The 19,834-nt window shown below is 44.7% G+C and overlaps 1 protein-coding gene across 1 annotated transcript; it reads right to left on the bottom strand.

Annotated features, from left to right (window-relative positions):
• Window positions 1-324: 324 nt before the first annotated feature.
• mrpl10 (mitochondrial ribosomal protein L10) lies at window positions 325-15,416 on the bottom strand. The gene is made up of 5 exons (XM_080213701.1): window positions 15,331-15,416; window positions 12,402-12,571; window positions 7,298-7,462; window positions 5,426-5,570; window positions 325-3,176 (listed from the first exon to the last, which is right to left on the bottom strand). The coding sequence occupies exons 1-5, from the start codon at window positions 15,365-15,367 to the stop codon at window positions 2,914-2,916; spliced, it is 780 nt and encodes a 259-aa protein (XP_080069827.1). The 5' UTR covers window positions 15,368-15,416; the 3' UTR covers window positions 325-2,913.
• Between the last annotated feature and the right edge of the window lie 4,418 nt (window positions 15,417-19,834).

The following is a 19,834-nucleotide window of genomic DNA, read 5'->3' as shown; positions in this document are numbered from 1 at the left end:
TTGAATTGTGGGAGGAAACTGGAGCGCTTGGAGGTAACCCATGCAGACACGGGGAGAAGGTGCAAACACCACACAGACAGTGACCCGAGGCCGGAATTGAATCCAGGTCCCTGGCGCTGTGAGGGACTTACCACCAGTTTCTCAAGACCGATTAGGAATCGGCAATAAATGCTGGCCTTGCCAGTGGCACCTGCATCTCATGAACAAATATTTTTAAAAATTGGCCTGTGAGAATGCTGAATTGATTCCTGGAGATTACACCTTCAGCCGTCCCTTCCAAAACATAGAAAGAAACACAGTAAGATCAGCTTGTACAGGCTGAAAGTATTTGATCAGATTTATTGACAGATTCAATAATTACATATAAACAGATCAACAATAATTTGACAAAACAATAATTCAAATAGAATTAACCCTAATTAATGTATTCTTTAAAGAGTGGCTTTCTATAGCATCTGATAAACAAGCTTTTCTTTGATGAATCAGATTGCCTCTTGGTAGATCTTCTTGTTTCCATATTTCACAAACCGAAATTTGTCTACAAGTTTGTGATTTGTGATCAGAACTCCCACCCACCTGAAGGAGGAAAAGCCAGTTCCAAAAGCTAGTGGCATTTGCTAAAAATAAACCTGTTGGACTTTAACCTGGTGTTGTGAGACTTCTTACTGTGTTTATCCCAGTCCAACACCGGCATGTCCACATCATTACAATAAATGCTGGACAGCCAGCGATGCCCATGTCCCATGAATAAATAAAATAATTCCAGTCAATTGCATTCCCTCACCCCTCGAGTGCCTATCATACGTCCTTTTGTAATGACTGATCATCTCCACTTTCATCACCCTTACAGGCAGCGAGTTACAGGTTATTTCCACACAGTGTGAAAAAAAATTGCCACATTTCCCCCATACTTCTTGCACTTAACTTTAAACCCGTGCCCCTTAGTCCTTGTACCATCAGCTAATGGTTTCACTGGCACCACTGTTCCACGAATACTTTGTCCAAGTGGCCATTTTCCTTGTGTAAACCGAGACAGAGTGTCAGCGGGGTCGTGGATTGCTACTGTTACATGATATCCACCCACAGGCACTTAGCAAGCATTATTTAATTCACCAGCAGGAACTGTATCTCATTTTCCTTCTTCTAGCCCGGGGAGGGGCGAGTGCAGAAATTAAAATCAAATACAACATCGCCACCGAAACCATTAAACTGAAAATGGAGCAAGGATCACATTGTCCTCCTTTTTAACTGGTACAACCAAAACACACTCAGGAGTCCACTGTATTGGCGTTCAATATAAGACTCACTTTATTTTACAGCATTGCTGCTTGTCTTGTATAAAATTTTAAACCTGCTGTGCATCGCCATGCAGAGTCCGCTTCCAAAATTCTGAATGAATTAATAAAGCCAGAATCATGGAATCCCTACAGTACAGAAGGAGGCCATTTGGCCCATCGTCTGCACCAACAACAATCCCATCCAGGCTCTATCCTTGTAATCCCATGTAATCCCCCAACACTAAGGGGCAATCCCACCCAGACCTGTTCTCTGTAGCCCCACTAATCACATTTTGGGACACTAAGGGGTAATTTAGTATGGCCAATCCACCTAACCTGCACATCTTTGGACTGTGGGAGGAAACCAGAATGCCCAGAGGAAACCCATGCAGACATGTGGAGAATGTGCAAACTCCACACAGACAGTCACCCAAGGCCAGATTTGAACCCAGGTCCTTGGCAGCAGTGCTAACCACTGTGCCGCCCCTATTGTGGATTGCAGAGATGGTCTGTAACACATTTAAAAGCATTGGACTGTTCTATTCTCCAGTTTCTACACTTCATTCTAATGGGGTACACAAAATTCAAGCTCCCATATTTCACAAACAGAATACAGATGATAAAACAAGCTGGTCCAATATCTTTGCTTGATCGGTGTTCTAACATCTCGTCTGCCATTACCAAGAGGATCATAAATAAAAGTCAGAAATGCTGGAAAATACACAGGAATTCACTCTGAGGGAGAAATTTCCATTATAAAATTCAGGGTTAAAGTCCAACAGGTTTACTTGGTATCACGAGCTTTCGTTGCACTGATCCTTCATCAGGTGGGTGCCAGGGGCCATTCACCTGAGGAAGTAGCACTGCTCCAAAAGCTCGTGATACCATACAAACCTGTTGGGACTTGGTATTGTGAGACTTCTTACTGTTGCCCACCCCAGACCAATGCTGGCATCTCCAGATTATAAAATTCAAAGCAATAACAATTGGCTGTCTAGTTCCGCTGGGACTATTTCAGTTTCAGGTAGCCAGTGTTCTGCTTTTCTTCCTCATCCCACAGCCAGATAGCCGAGGAAATGAAAACTGGTACAGTCAGTCAATGTTAATGGTGGAGCCAAGTTCCACAACTGGCCCTCATTGAATTGGGACTGGAACACTGATCAAATTACACCCGAAAAAATGAACATACGCAGATCGCAGCTAATAACTTGCATCTGTTTAAAACTGTTTGTATTCTAATTTCCTGAGATTCAAACTTTGCTTTTTGTTCATTCTGTTTCAATCTATATCCATGAAGATCAATCAGTAAAGACTTATTTGGATAATCACATGAGCAGACTGGGAATGGAGGGATACAAACGAATGGTCTAGTTGGACCAATGAGTGGCGCAGGCTTGGAGGGCCGAAGGGCCTGTTTCCTGTGCTGTATTGTTCTTTGTTTGTTTTTGTAGTATAATAAAGGCCTAGATGATAAAAGCAATACATTTGAATAGAGGGACATGCGTATAGAGAGAACTGTTACTTTTCAATAATTAAACAATCTTTTACATCTCTAAACTTTGTTTTATTTCCTTTTCAACGCATTTAACCCGACAGAGGGAAAGGTACGTCGTCATCCAGGCAATGCCCAAAAATCCTAAGGTCCTTGACTCCCCGGTATTTCCTTCTGCTCAAGATTCTCTGTCTCTTTCAGTCCAGTGGTAGCTCCACTCTGCTGTTTCAAGTACTGCTCCAACAGCGCAGTGAGGTGCAGGGGGCCAGATTGTAGGAGTTGGCACGTCTGAGATGTCATCAGAGTCAGGCCGCCCACAATCTCGCCATGGATCATCTGCATTCCCGGGAGTCTGGAGTAGTTAACCACTCCTTGTCTGCTGAAGAGTACATCTTCAATACAAGCACCTGCATAGGAAAATATGACACAATCAACAGGGACAAGATTTAGCATCTGCAATGTACTGGCAGCTGTATAACAAACAGGCTGATGGTGTTGCTAACAGACGATAGGGAGGTGATGACTTAGTGGCATTTATTAACGGGGTTTTGAGTTTGAGAGCCGTGGGGTTATGCTGCAACTATACGGGACCTTGGTGAGTCCACATTTGGAATATTGTGTTCAGTTCTGGTCACCCCACTATAAGGAGGATGTGGAAGCATTGGAGAAAGTGCAGAGGAGATTTACAAGGATGCTGCCTGGTTTGGAGGGTAGGTCTTATGAGGAAAGGTTGAGGGAACTGGGGCTTTTCTCTTTAGAGCAGAAGAGGATGAGAGGCGACTTAATATAGGTTAATAAGATGATGAGGGGGATAGATAGAGTGGACGTGCAGAGACTATTTCCTCTGGTGGATGTAGCTGTTACTAGGGGGCATAACTATAAGGTTCATGGTGGGAGATATAGGAGGGATGTCCGAGGTAGATTCCTTACTCAGAGAGTGGTTGGGGTGTGGAATGCATTGCCTGCTGTGATAGAGGAGTTGGACACTTTAGGAACTTTCAAGCGGTTATTGGATAGGCACATGGAGCACACCAGAACGATAGGGAGAGGGATAGCTTGATCTTGGATTTGGACATAGCTTGGCACAACATTGAAGGCTGAAGGGCCCGTACTGTACTATCACTAGACTATTAATCCAGAAACTCAGCTAATGTTCTGGGGACCGGTGTTCGAATCCCGCCATGGCAGATGCTGGAATTTGAATTCAATAAAAAATATCTGGAATTAAGGATCTATTGATGACCATGAAACCATTGTCGATTGTCGGAAAAACCCATCTGGTTCACTAATGTCTTTTAGGGAAGGAAATCTGCCATCCTTACCCGGTCTGGCCTACATGTGACTCCAGAGCCACAGCAATATGGTTGACTTTCAACTGCTCTCAGGCAACTAGAGATGGGCAATAAATGCTGGCCAGCCGACAACGCCAATGAATAAAGAAAAGATAAAAGCAGCGTCTTGGAGGCAGGAGAGGTACAGAAATGCAATTGCAGAGCTTTGGAGTTAGACAAAATACAGTCACCAATGATGAAGCAAATAAAATTGGGGACGTACAGGAGTGTGGGAATTATAGGAGCAGAGGGTTGTCAAGCTCGATAACTTTTCAGGGATTAGTGAAAGCTAAGGAAGACAAGGAAGGGTATTTCAAAACTGAAAGATTGCCCAACTAGGATTCAATGAAATTCAGCGAGCACAGGGGTGATGGGTGAATGGAATTTGGTGTGAAAATCCCAGCCACAGGTCCAGGGCATGCCACACTGATCACACATCATGTCTCAAATTACTCATGCACTCTATCCAAAAGTGTTATTTGCAGTCTGAAATCAATGTAATTTACATCTGAACAGATCAATACTAACTACTTCCACCTTCGCGCCAGGGAGTCTATTTCACAGAGCGGCCACTTTCACAAAGCAAGTTCAATAAAGCAAGCCACTAACAAAATCAGGACAAATGTTTAAATGCATTTGATGCCTTGACACCATGTGTGACTGTGTGACCAGAGTCACTGCAAACAGTGGCACTCTTTTGGCTGGGCCAGCATTTGTTGCCCACCCCTACTTGCCTTCGAACTGAGTGCCAGGCCGTGTCAGAGGCATTTAAGAGCGGTGGGTCTGGATGCTAGACTAGGCAAGGACAGCAAATTTCCTTCCTTAAAGGACATTAGTGGACAAGATGGGTTTCTTCAACAATTGACAACGGTTTCACGGTCATCGTTAGACTTCTAATTCCAGATTTTTATTGAAATCAAATTTCACCATCTGCTGTGCTGGGATTTGAACCCAGGTCCCAGAGCATTACTTTGGATCTCTGGATTACAAATACTGGGACAATACCACCATTTCCACAATGTTAAAGGATATTAATTCAAGAGCATTGAAGTCTTCTCCAATTAAACAGGAAACCACTGGTACATACAGGAATCTGTGTTCCACAACTTTTACATCATAAACAATGCAAGCTAAATATTTATGCATTGATCTTCTTGAATACAATGTCATCTTCATTCCAGTGACGAAAAGCAATTGTTAGACCAAAGCTGTTCTGTAAGAGACAGCTCGCAGACTAATGAAATATGAGAAATTAACTTTTAAGTTTTAAGCAACTGGAAATAACTGAGGTTCCAGTTTGAACATAACTCTGCCACTGCTCTTACCCAGCAAACTGATCTGTGTCGTACTGCGCACCGTCTTCAGAAGCTCCTTAGCTTTGGGCTCTTTACTCACAGTCATAATATTGTGACCAATAAACAAGGGTAGCAGGTTCTTGTATTTGGTGTCTGCTAGGTATGAACGCAGGATCTAAGACAGAGAAATTACAAAATGTGAACTTGAAAAAGCCAGCACTGAAACATGCATTTACACAGTGGCGCTCAATATTAAAATACCACTATCTTACTTGATTTAAACAGGTAATAACAACAAACAGCAACATAAGACCATAAGGTACAAGAGCAGAATTTGGCTATTTGGTCCATCGAGTCTGCTCCGCCATTCAATCATGGCTGATATGATTCCCATTCCCATTCTCCTACCTTCTCCTCATAACCATTGATCTCCTTATTGATCAAGAACCTATCTATCTTTGTCTTAAAGACACTCTATGACCCGGCTTCCGCATCCCTCCGTGGCAATGAGTTCCACAACTGTTACTATTAGAAAGTAAACTGAATGAACACTGAAATATCCCTTTAAGAGATTTGCTGCCATAAACCAAACTTCTAACATCATGTCTGGGTATGATCCCTTTCAACTGTCGATCACATCATGATGCATGGCCAGTATTAGAGTTGTGTCAAACTTGGTTCATATTAATACTTCATTGCAGTGTTAATGTAGCCCACCGTGACACTAATAAACTAGACTAAATATTGATAAACTTACTTCTAAATCACAAGGTAATGGGTTCAAATCCCACTCCAGCAACATTTGCATGATCATGGAGTGATAGAATCCCCAAAGTGCAGGAGGTGGCCATTTGGCCCATCAAGTCTGCACCAACCACAATCCCAAATAAGGGGCCATTTAGCATGACCAATCCACCTAACCTGCACATCTTTGGAGTAAGAGGGGAAACTGGAGCACCTGGAGGAAACCCATGCAGGCACAAGAGAATGTGCAGACTCCACACAGACAGACACCTTGACAGTAATCTTGGCCTCAATTCTCCACAAGCAATCCCTCTGCATATCAACCAGAGGATTTTTAATCTTTAAACTTAGAATTTTTTATTTATTTATTGATAGGGACATGGGCAGCACAGGCAAGTACTGCCCAGCCTTAACTGCCCTGGTACTGATTTGATTTATTATTGTCACATCTATTGGCATGCAGTGAAAAACACTGCTCCTTGTGTGCTAAATAGACAAAACATACCGTCCATACAGTGCGTAGGGGAGAAGGAAAGGAGAGCGTTCAGATTATAGTTTTGCAGTCACAGATAGGGTATAAAGAAAGATCGGCTTAATATATGGTAAGTCCATTCAAAAGTCTGGTGGCAGCAGAGAAGAAGCTATTCTTGAGTTGGCTGGTACATGACCTCAAACTTTTGCATCTTTTTCCCAACAGAAAAAGGTGAAAGAGAGAATGTTCGGTTTGCGTGGGGTCCTTAATTATACTGGACGCTTTACCGAGGCAGAGGGAAGTGTAGACAGAGTCAGTGGATGGGAGGCTGGTTTGCGTGATGGACTGACTACATACTAGGCTCTACAACAACGTGCAGACTCTCCACAGAGAGTGATTAGAGCCGGGAATTGAACCCAGGTCCCTGGCGCTGAGAGGCAGCAATGCTAACCACCGTGCTGCCCGTGGAGTCAGACATGAAGGACAGCCACCTCAACAAAACAACGTAGAACCACCGATGCGCGAGGAATCTCCAAGACGAGATGACACCTTCTCCCAAGAGGGAGAAGATGGGGTGGGGGGTGGTGGAAATCAGTCATGAAATTAACACTGCTCACCACATCGCTGTGATTCTATGAACGGTGCTAGTTTGAGTGATAACACGATACAGAGTAAAGGAGGAATACCTGGTTAGGGAAGAATTTCATGCGGATCTCGTGCTTCAATAATCGATGCCGAAGAAGCTTCAGTTCCTCGGAGGTCATGGAGTTGTTCTGGAAAATGGCAATCATCTTATTCTCTCTGAATGTCATTTCCACGTCGCGTTGTAGGAGCTTTTCCAAACCGGATGGCTAAAGGAGGGATTTGCACAAACATTATTATGTAAAGCTTCAGGATCGAGTAAGGAAACGTCATTACGTGCACCAGATGCTTTCGTGAACAGACAACAGTGGGCATTGTGGACAGCTAGAAATAAAGCAGCTATTCACTGTGCTTCTCTCTTGGAAACTGCCAAAAGCTCCGAGAAGTCACAGGGATAATGGGCCGATTGTTACCTCCCCAGTCAGCAAGCTTTGACAGGCTTTTCTTCCTTGAGCAACATCACGGCCAGGTCCGAGCCTTTCCCCCTACAATAGCTGCGGTGATGCCTCTTCCATTAGGTAGGGATCAATAATGGCTGGCCTTTTCCCTTCACTATTCCAAGGACACGGAGGTCAGTTCCCCTACCACCTGTCCCAGCAGAGAGTAAACCAACTCAACTGACCCATACATCTGAACTCCACACTGATTTACTAACTGCGTCCATGAATTAGGATTTAATCAGGTTTTCATTTTGCTGTACACGAAGTGGGCTGTAATTTGCAAATTGTGACAGCTTTTGTCATTTGAGATCACAACATTTAGGTGGTTCACAAGGGACCTCTGGTGGTGCACATCAAGTACTGCAACTGCATAAACGAAATATCCCACAAGACATTCCCTCTGTCTAGTTCTAAAGTTATACATTCGCAAATAAATCTCTTTGGATGGAAGCATTTCTTTTTTTCCAGGTCTTGTGAAAAAGATTAATAGTGAAAGAATGCAGATTTCTCCAAGTTCAGAACCTAACAAGTCTCATGCACTTCTTTCATCCTTGTTTTTAAACCCATTCTCACCCCACCCTTATCTCTGCAATCTCCTCCAGCTCCACAACCCTCTAAGGTATCCACACTCATCTAATTCCAGTCTCTTGAATACGTGAATTTAACCTCTCCCCCACTGGTGGCCTTGTCTTCAGCTGCCAGGATCTTGCTATCTGGGCAGCAGGGTGGCACACTGGTTAGCGCTGTTGCCTTACAGAGCCAAGTTCGATTCCCGGCTTGAATCACTGTCTGTGCGGAGTCTGCACCCTCTCCCCGTGTCTGCATGCATTTCCTCCAGGTGCTCTGGCTTCCTCCCACAGTCCGAAAGACGTGCCGGTTAAGTGCGTTGGCCATGCTCAATTCTCCCTCAGTGTACCCGAACAGTGCTGGAGTGTGGCAACTAGGGGATTTTCACAGTAGTTTAATTGCAATGTTAATGTAAAGCTATACATGACACTAATAAATAAACTTAAATTTAAGTTCTGCAATTCTGAACCTAAACCTCGCCGCCTCACTGTTCTCCTTTAAAACACTCCTTAACAATCAACTTCTTTGACCAAGCTTTTGGTCATCTGACACAGTATCACTTCGCATGGCTTGGTGTCAAATCTGTTTGTAATGGTCCTGTGATGCACTTGGGATGTTTCATGCTAGAAGTGCTATAAATAAACACAAGCTGTTGTTTCCTAGAACGCGCAGAATGCAATTTTATTCTAGTCTGATTCGGGCTCTCATTAATCTATTGCATTGAAACTTGCGATTCTGTTGCTTGAATTTCACTGGCAACACCTCCCGCTCCTGCCCATCATCAGCACTTCTTACGTTTTTTTTAAAGCTTATTTATTAGTCACAAGCAGGCTTACATTAACACGGCAATGAAGTTACCATGAAAATCCCCTAGTCGCCACACTCTGATGCCTGGTTGGGTACACTGAGGGAGAACTTAGCAAGGCCAATGCACCCAACCAGCACATCTTTCAGACCATGGGAGGAAACCCACGCAGACATGAGGAGAACGTGCAGACTCTACACAGTCAGTGACCCATGCTGGAATTGAACCCGGCTCCCTAACGCTGTGAGGCAGCAGTGCTAACCACTGTGCCATCCTGCACGTTCTGAGGATATTCCATGGCTTCCTTAACTGCCCACCCAAAATTCCGCTGTCCTGAACGACCAGTCGAGATTATGTGCTCAAATGTGGATTGGGTGTGAACCTATGACCTTCTGACTCAGAGGTAAAATGCCACCATGGAGTTTAGGCTGACTCTATAATTCCTTCAATGCCTTTAATTCCAGGAACTCCCTCTTTAATCACACCTTGCATGCACCCACACCACATGGATTTGCACCAGGTTAAACGTGGCTCACCATCAACTTCACCACACCAGTTAAGTTGGGCAATAAATGAAGGAATTGCCAATGACACTCACAAAAATAAAAAGGAATCATGTTTATGGTGCATCCATTTTCAGTACTGGGGATGGCGGTGATGGATAATGTGGTATTTGTAAAGTTATAGAAGCCTTTAAGTGCTGAAGAGGCCATTCAGCCCATTGAGTCTGCACTGACTCTTCTTTATACATTCGAGAATCATTGGCATTGCTGGCTGGTCCAGCATTTGTTGCCCATTCCTAGTTGTCTTTGAGCTGATTAGTTTGCCAGGCCATTTTAGAGGGCAGTTGAGAGTCAACCACATTGCTGTGGCTCTAGAGTCACATGTAGGCCAGACCAGGTGAGGACAGCAGATAAGAACATAAGAACATAAAAACATAAGAAATAGGAGCAGGAGTAGGCCATCTAGCCCTTCGATCCTGCCCCGCCATTCAATAAGATCATGGCTGATCTGAAGTGGCTCAGTTCCACTTTTCCACTTTCTCCCCATAACCCTTAATTCCCTTGCCTACCAAAAACCTATCCACCGTGTCTTAAATATATTTAGCAAGGTAGCCTCCACCACATCAACGGGCAGAGAATTCCAGAAATTCACCACCCTTTGAGTGAAGAAGTTCCTCCTCAACTCCGTTGTAAACTGCACCCCCCTTATCTTGAGGCTGTGCCCTCTAGTCCTGCTTCCTTTCTGAGCAGGAAGGATCTCTCTACCTCTACCCTATCCATCCCCTTCATTATCTTATACGTCTCTACACGATCCCCCCTCATCCTTCTGAACTCCAACGAGTACAAACTCAGTCTATTCAGCCTCTCTTCATAGTTCAACCCCCTCATCTCCGGTATCAGCCTAGTGAACCTCCTCTGCACTCCCTCCAAGGCCAATATATCCTTGCGCAAGTGCAGCGATCAAAACTGCACACTGTAGTCCAGCTGCAGCCTCACCAGTGCCCTGTACAGTTGCAGCAAGACCTCCCTGCTTTTATATTCTATCCCCCTCGCTATAAAGGCCAGCATCCCATTTGCCTTCCTGATCACCTGCTGCACCTGCAGGCTGGGTTTTTGCGACTCATGCACAAGTACCCCCAGGTCCCTCTGCACCATAGCATGCTGCAGCTTTTCACCCTTTAAATAGTAATCCCTCCTACTATTATTTCTGCCAAAGTGGATAACCTCACACTTGCTAACATTATACTCCATCTGCCAGGTCCTTGCCCACTTGCTTAGCCTATCTAGATCCCTCTGCAGACTTTCCACACCCTCTGCACAATTTGCTTTTCCACTTTTTGTGTCATCAGCAAATTTCGACACCCTACGCTCAGTCCCCTCCTCCAGATCATCTATATAAATGGTAAATAGTTGAGGCCCCAGCACCGATCCCTGGGGCACTCCACTAGTCACCAACTGCCAATCAGAATAGCACCCATTGATACCAACTCTCTGCCTCCTATTAGACAACCAATCCTCTATCCACGCTAACACCTTACCCCCAACTCCATGCCCCCTAACCTTCTGAAGCAACTTTTTGTGCGGCACCTTATCATACACCTTCTGAAAATCGAGAAACACCACATCCACCGGTTCCCCTCTGTCTACCACACTAGTCACATCCTCATAGAATTCCAATAAATTCGTCAGACACGACTTCCCCTTAACGAATCCATGCTGCGACGGCTCTATCAAACAATTCTTCTCAAGGTGCCTCGCTATTTCTTCTTTGATGACGGATTCAAGCATTTTTCCCACAACAGACGTTAAACTAACCGGCCTATAATTACCTGCCTTTTGCCTGCTACCCTTTCTAAACAGCGGCATAACATTAGCCGTTTTCCAATCTTCCGGCACTTCCCCGGAATCCAGCGAGGTTTGGAAAATAATCAGTAAGGCATCTACTATCACCTCTGCCATTTCCTTCAGAATCCTGGGATGCATTCCATCCGGTCCTGGGGACTTGTCCACCATCAGTCCCGCTAGTCGATCAAGCACTACCTCTCTAGTGACATCTTAGGGAAGATCTCCTTCCCTAAAGGACATCAGTGAACCAGATGAGTTTTTCCGACAATCGACAATGTTTTCATGGGCATCAGTAGATTCTTAATTTCAGATATTTTTTATTGAATTCAAATTCCACCATCTGCCATGGTGGGATTCGAATGCAGGTCCCCAGAACATTAGCGGAGTTTCTGGATTAATAGTCTAGTGATAACACCATTAGGCCACCACATCTCCGACAGAGTATATTACCCAGGCCTCTTCCCTGCTTTATCATTGTAACCCCACACATTTACCACGGCCAATCCATCTAACTTACACATCTTTGGACTGTGGGAAATAACTAGAGCGCCCATCCCTCATTGTCCTTGAGAAGGTAACAGTGAGCTGCCTTCTTGAACCACGGGAGTCCCTGTGCTGTAGGTACACCCAGAATTCTTAAGCAGCCAATGAATAAAAGCTCCATAAAGAAACAAACAACAACCCTTAGTCTTTTCTGTATTATGTCTTGCCACTGAGTTGTGTATTTGTGCCTAGCATCTGTTAGCAACAGTACAGGACATCTAGCAATAATGTCCTCTTAGCCTGCCTGGTTTGGTTTTGTCAAGAAACAAACCAAACGATGTGCAAATCTGCATAGCCCTTGGTAAATCCCTGCCAAAAATGTTCAGTAAAATATATAAATCTTCACATTCCATAAAAGATATTTCCTGATTCAGTCTCTTCCCCCCACTCCAGACAATGGAATGTCAATTTAAAGCCCAAAGCAACACTCATGAAATGTCCTCACCTCATGGACCTCCCTCTTCCTGGGTTTGATGCATCTTTCTGGGATGGCAGGCTTTGGAGGAATGTATTGTGTGACAGCCAATAGCTTCTGTCGCAGGATGTGCATGGGTTTGCGGTGGCGAGTCACAGCCTTGGATCCATGGCGCACAATCTGCCGGGGTGGAAACCACCCTTCATAAAACAAAAAACACTTGGTTTTAGTGAACACTGGGCTCTCAGGAGACTAAGCATTTGTTATTCAGGCAAGTTTTCTTCCAGCTTTGTGAGCCACCTAAATCTTTTGAAAAAGTCTGAATTATGGGAATGAATCATAGAATCCTTACAGTGCAAAAGGAGGCCATTCGGTCCTGAGTCTGCATTGATAACAATCCCACCTAAGCCCTATCCCCACAACCTCATGTATTTACCCCGCTAATCCCTCTAACCTACGCATCCTGGAACAGTAAGGGGTAATTTAGCATGGCCAAGGCACCTAATCCATGCATCTTTGGATTGTGGGAGGAAACTGGAGCACTGGTTTAAATGACATGCGGAGAACATGCAAATTCCACACAGACAGTGACCCAAGGCCGGAATTGAACCTAGGTCTCTGGAGCTGTGAGACAGCAGTGCTAACCACTGTACCATCTATTGCCATTGTCGATAGGAATAGCAGTGAAAGTCACATTTACAACTATGAAGTATGTAGACTTTGGAAACCATCAGAACTGTCATCTCAAATATCCTAAATGGGAATGGCCACAAAATCAAGCGTAACTTCCCGACGTTTCTTCAAAATAGCGCCAACCACCTTAGAGAGATAACGGGGTTTCAGCTTAACATCTCATCTGAAAGACATATCAAGTTCAACTTGATTTTTGGATACTAAGAAAGCTGAGGGATGTGAGGATAGTGCAGGAAGGTGAAGTTCAGGAGCAGATCAGATCTTATTGAATGCTCTTAAATGAAAACCGAGAAATGCCTGGAAACTAATAACTGCAAGTAGGGTGACACTGGAGGGTCTTCCAGGGTGACTGAGTGAATTGGATTTGAGTGAACGGCCTTCTTCATCCAGTTTTGGATGGCATGCCCAGTGGTTAGCACTGCTGCCTCACAGCGCCAGGTTCAATTCTGGCCTTGTCTGTGTTGAGTTTGCACGTTGTGCGTGGGTTTCCTCCAACAGTCTAAAAGACGTGCGGATTAGGTGCATTGGCCATGGTAAATTCTCCCTCAGTGTACTCAAACAGGCACTGAAGTGTGGTGACTATGGGATTCTCAGTGACTTAATTGAAGCGTTAATGTAAGCTCACTGATAAATAAACGTAAACTTTATCATAGTCATTGATGTCAGCTGTGGCTCAGTTGTTAACACTTTCACCTCAAAAATTCAAACACTGTGGGTTCAAGTCCCACTCTAAGGCACAGGCACAGAAATCTAGGCTCACACTCCACAGTGGCACGGGTGGTGTGATGCACAGTTGGGGGTTGGGTAGACACCATGGCTAATCCACCTAACCTATGCATCTTTAGACCTGAGTTTTTCCAGCACTTTGTTTTCATTTCAGATACTCAGCATCCACAATATTTTGCTTTTAAAAGGCAAAATACACTGCTGATGCTGGAGTCTGGAACAAAGCAGAAAATACTGAAAAATCTCAGCAGGTCTGACAATTTCTGTGGAGAGAGGATAGAGCCAATGTTTTGAGTCTGTGTCATTGAGACTGGAAACGTTGGTCCTGTCTCTCTCCACAGGTGCTATCAAATCTGCCGAGATTTTCCAGCAATTTCTTTTTTTATTTTGCTTCTACTTCAGTTCTCCCTAAAATAACCCAGTGAGCCACTCAGTCGGCAGACCTGCTGAACTTTCTTTAAAAAAAAAAATCACAATAAAACAAGATTATCTGGTCATTTGTCACAGCGCTCTTTTGTTGGGATCTCGATGTGCACAAATTGGCTGTGGCCAATGTTTCCTACACGTGTTTCCTACATGTAGCTGTAACTGCACTTTAAAAAACTCATTGGCTGTAACGAGTTCTGGCACATCCTGAGGTGGCATAAGAAGCTATAGAAATGCAGGTCTCATCATTTTTCCCAATAGCAACTGGGAGACTTGTCTGAGATCACGTATTAACTGACTCAAGAACAGCTTCTTCACTGCTGCCACTAGACTTTTGAATGGACCTATCATATATTAAGCTGATCTTTCTCCACAGCCTGGCAATGACTGTAACATTACATTCTGCACCCTCTCCTTTCCTTCGCCCCTATGAACTCTAAGAAGTGTGCTTTGTCTGTACAGCGCACGAGAAACAATACTTTTTACTGCATCCCAATACATGTGATAATAATAAATCAAATCATTACTTAGCCCTCAATTAACAGCACAGTTTTTAAGCATCTCTCCAGTCCCTGAACATATCTCATAAACCTAAAAATCAAGGACCCCCACGCACCCCGGACATTCTCTCTTCCACCTTCTTCCGTGGGGGAAAAGATACAAAAGTCTGAGGTCACGTACCAACCAACTCAAAGACAGCTTCTTCCCTGCTGCTGTCAGACTTTTGAATGGAGTTACCTTGCATTAAGCTGATCTTTCGCTATACCCTAGCTAGGATTGTAACACCACATTCTGCACTGTCTCGTTTCCTTCTCTATGAACGGTATGCTTTGTACAGCGCACAAGAAACGATACTTTTCACTGTATATTAATACGTGACAATAATAAATCAAATCAAATCCTTAGGTGGCAAAAGGCGCTATGGAAATGCAACTCTCATTGTTTTTCCCAACATCAACTGGGAGATTTGCAGCAGGGAGATGGATCTAAAAGAGGGAACATTAACTGTTTTGGTCAGGGAAGCTGTACAAAGAGGATGGATGTTAAAGCTACCGCTTCTCCTTTCCCATTCGGCCCATCTGATTGTCCCTATCCCTTTCCCCCGCACTCTCACCTCTGCAACTCAGCAGCCGCCCGCACAGCGCCGCCATCTTCCCCGGCACCTCACAACAAGCCACCACCCCATTCGTCAGACCAGCCCCCGCCCACTTGCTCCCCGTCCAATCAGAGAGCAGAACAAAACTGATCAAAAATCCGATCGCCAACCCCACCCCCGGCCGCTACTGCAGCCAATCAGCGTGGGGGACAAGGCAGCCAATCCCGAGCAGCTCGCAGCGCCCTCCGCAGGACTGGAGGACCGCGGTGCACAGTGGGTACTGAGCCTCCCTGTTACCAACCCTCCCGGACTGTCCGGGAGTCTCCAGCAATTGGAGGTCAACCTCAAGCACCACAGCCATTAAGAAAGTGTGTTTTATTTACATGGAACATATTTGCTGATTTACTATATTAATAAAGCAGATATGGGGAAAGGGCTGATTGGCAGAGCATTTCAAAGCATTAGATAAATGTTGAAACCTCCAAAAATACATTCACCCACAGTTGGCAACCTTACAAGGAGGGGGAACAGGAGGGCTGTTGAATGGATAAGCACTGCTGGCAGTGCTTGTGTTTGGATGTTTGGGAAGAGGGCAGGATAGATTTGGTCATAATGCCTCCCCACAAAGAAACAGCCAAGCCAGCACTTCAGTTTTCTGGGTTCAAAATTGGGAGCTGATTTGGTTATAGGAAGAAGTGAACTATTTAAAGATGGAATTAGGCTATGTCTGCCCTTGTCCTTCTGGATGGACGTGATTAGGGTGGGGTACCAAAGGATCATGGAATCCCTTCTGTGCAGATTGGAGGCCATTCAGTCCATCAGGTCTGCACTGACTCTCTGACAGAATATCTTACCCAACTCATTTCTCCAACCCTATCCATGTAACCCCACACATTTACCATAGCTAATCCATCTGCGGGTGAGAGGCAGATCATGGGAAAGTCCAGCAGGTTTTTATGGTTTTGGGAAAGGTTCGGGGCGAGCACCCACCCAGTGAGTGATGATGAGACTTTTCAACTGTGCAAACCGTCAAAACTAAAGCTGCCCTATTTTATTCTTATTAGTGTCACAAATAGGCTTACATTAACATTGCAATGAAGTTACTGTGAAAATCTGCTAGTCATCACACTCCGGTGCCTGTTTGGGTCAATGCACCTAACCAGTACACCTTTCGGACAGTGGGAGGAATCCAGAGCACCCGGAGGAAACCCACACAGACATGGGGAGAACGTGCAGACTTTACACAGGTAGTCACCCAAGATAGGAATACGAACACCATTCCCTAGCACTGCGAGGCAACAACGCTAACCACTGTGCCACCGTGCCTGTAGTCCAACATGCACTCTTTCCAGCTGGGGTCACTGAGTAGAAATGTTGGGAATGGAATTCCTTGCAGATTGTACCACTCCTTTGAACAGGAGTACTGAGGTCAATTGTCGCAGCTCCATAGCTGTTCTTGGTCCAGCTTGTCTGACTCAGCACAGACTCCAAATCTTTTGGGTTGAAAGGCTCAATTCCAGAGCAGGCAAGACAAAGCTATTGAGAGATCAGCCATTTATTAGTTCAGAAGAGGAATGCAAAAGACATTAGACCAGAGAAATCTGATTCTGCATCCCCCTCTGCACCCATTCTGTTACTCTTTTCTATTCATTCATGAGATGTGAGTGTTGCTGGCTGGCCAGCATTTATTGCCCATCCCTAGTTGCCCTTGGAGGATAGTTGAGAGTCAACCACATTGCTGTGGCTCTGGAGTCATATGTAGGCCAGACCAGGTAAGGAGAGCAGATTTCCTTCCCTAAAGAGCATTAGTGAAGCAGATGCGTTTTTCTGACAATTGACAATGGTTTCATGGTCATCAGTAAATTTTTAATTCCAGATATTTTTTATTGAATTCAAATTTCATCATCTGCCATGGCGGGATTTGAATCCGGGTCTCCAGAACATTAGCTGATTTTCTGGATTAATAGTCCAGCGATAATACCACGAGGCCTGCACTTCCCTACTTGGCCAGTAGGTGATGCCATTAACTGAAGAGTGCTGCAGTCAGTTGCCACCATCCACTCAGCAAGTCTCAGAGAGGATGGGACAAGGAAAGGCCATTGAACCCGTCAAACCTACTTCACCCACAAGACATGGGCACTACATAATTACATATGAGAGAATTCATCCAGCTTAACCATCCAGAATGGCGGAGAAGTTCTGCATGGACATGATGGACTAAATGCTAAATTGCCCCTTAGTGTCCGAAGATGTGTAGATTAAGTGGATTAGCCATGGTAAACTGCACAGGAGTACAGGGATAGGGTGGGGGGCAGAGATTGGTCAAATGGCCTTCTTTTGCACGGTAGGGATTCTCTGGTTCTACACATTATTCTATGAAGGTCAATTTAAAACAGAATCCAATTGATTCTAAAATGATTCCAAGACTTTTCCTTCTACAACCTTCAACCAAGAGTCTATTTCAATTATTGAGCAGTTTTTAGAGAGGGTCTCCTGGTATTAATTCCACATGTGCCAATTGTTATTTTGAACCCATGCCTCTGAAAGTTCAATCTAATTCTTAGATTTTATTTCCGCTCTGTTTATACCCTTGATGTCTCTGTGAAGTCGCTTCCCAGATATTTCTGTTCAAGAATGGGATGCCCATATTTCTCCAGTATTTTCACATCTCCACAAGTGCAGTGGCTCCCCTCTTCACTGCATTGTAAAGCTGAATGTCTTCCTGAGTAAGGGAGTGTTTTCCCAATATAGAATTGTACAAACCGATGAAGACTTTCTCGGGTTTGTACTGTACGCCCCCGATCACAGAATTCATTTCTTTTGTTGCCTGCACCTCCTGACTTCCCAGAGCCTGTCCACCATCTGCAAGACACAAGTCAGGAGTGTGATGGAATATTCCCCACTTGCCCGGATGGGTGCAGCTCCAACAATACTCAAGAAGCTTGACACCATCCGGGACAAAGCAACCCACTTGATTGGTACAACATCTACAAACATCCATTCCCTCCAACACCAACGCTCAGTAGCAGCAGAACTATCTACAAGATGCACTGCAGAAATTCACCAAAGATCCTTACTCAGCACCTTCCAAATTCATGGCCACTTTCATCTGGGAAGGACATAGAGGCAGCAGATACATGAGAACACCACCACCACAAGTTCCCCTCTAAGCCACTCACTGCCCTGACTTGGAAATATATTACCGTTCCTTCGCTTGGGTCAAAATCCTGGAATTCCCTCCCCAGCGGCATTGTGTGCCAACCTACAGCAAGTGGACTATAGTGATTCAAGAAGGCAGCTCACCACCACCTTCTCATGGGCAACTAGGGATGGGCAATAAATACTGGCCAGCCAGTGGCACCCATGTCTCACAAATGAGTATAAAATAAAATTGCATGTTTGGAGCTTCCAAGTTCTTTAATGAATCGATCCCTTTGCTATGATGATGGTTCATGTCCTTGTCCAAAGTAGACTGACCTGCTGAGGATCTCCAACATTCTCATTCTTTGTTTAAAATCAGCCTTCTCACCATAGACCAAAATTGAACATGATATTTTCCTTGGTCTTAAACGGTCAAAACTATCTCCAGTGTTGTGTTATTTATTTTTAATATCTCTCTCAGTGCCACCTCTGAGTACTCATTAAACTTATAATTTCAGTGGGCCCTAGATGGCGGTGTGGGTTACAGTCCACCAATAAATGCCTTGGACCTTTTCAAAGGCAATGAAGGATCCTTGTCAGCAATGATCATATCCCATAGAATCATACAGTGCCAAAAGAGACCATTCAGCCCATCAGGTTTGCACTGACAACAGTCCCACCCAGGTCCTATCCCCATAACCCCACATATTTACCTTACTAATCCCCCTGATGCTAAGGGGCAACGTAGCATGACCAATCAACTTAACCTGCCCATCTTTGGACTGTGGGAGGAAACTGGAGCATACGGAGGAAACCCATGCAGACACGGGGAGAATGTGCAAACTCCACACAGACAGTCATCTGAGGCCAGAATTGAACCTGGGTCGCTCGCGCTGTGAGGCAGCAGAGCTAACCACAGTGCCATCATGCCACCCATGAATGATAAAGAAATATGTGTCATGCAGTTGGACAATAGCACGATGGTGGTAACATGTTACGGTTCACTCAGGGAGTCTGGGTTACAGTGTCAACCTGCACCTCTTCTGAGCATGTTGTAGTCTGGAGCTGTGGACAATGATGGTAGAGGCTTCAATGTTCTCTCCATCACATGGTTGACAGGGGATCTCTCCCGCTCTTACCGCTCGCCATTGGCATGCATTGGAAGGATTGACAAGTTGACATCTTCTTTGGACATCAATGCCTAGGCTGAGACTCAAAGAGCTTCTGGCTCAGAGGTAGGAACGCTGCACACTCTGCCACAAGACCTCCCCACATGATTGGGCAATAACATAATGGCCAGTTCTTATATATTTTTTAATTCATTCATTGGACGTGAGTATCGCTGGCTGGTCTGGAATTTACTGTCTATTCCTAATTGTCC

The sequence above is a fragment of the Carcharhinus amblyrhynchos genome, chromosome 27 (assembly GCF_965287045.1).
Source record: "Carcharhinus amblyrhynchos chromosome 27, sCarAmb.v2.hapA, whole genome shotgun sequence".
NCBI classification, from domain to species: domain Eukaryota; kingdom Metazoa; phylum Chordata; class Chondrichthyes; order Carcharhiniformes; family Carcharhinidae; genus Carcharhinus; species Carcharhinus amblyrhynchos.
This window is presented reverse-complemented; position numbering and strand designations above follow the sequence as displayed.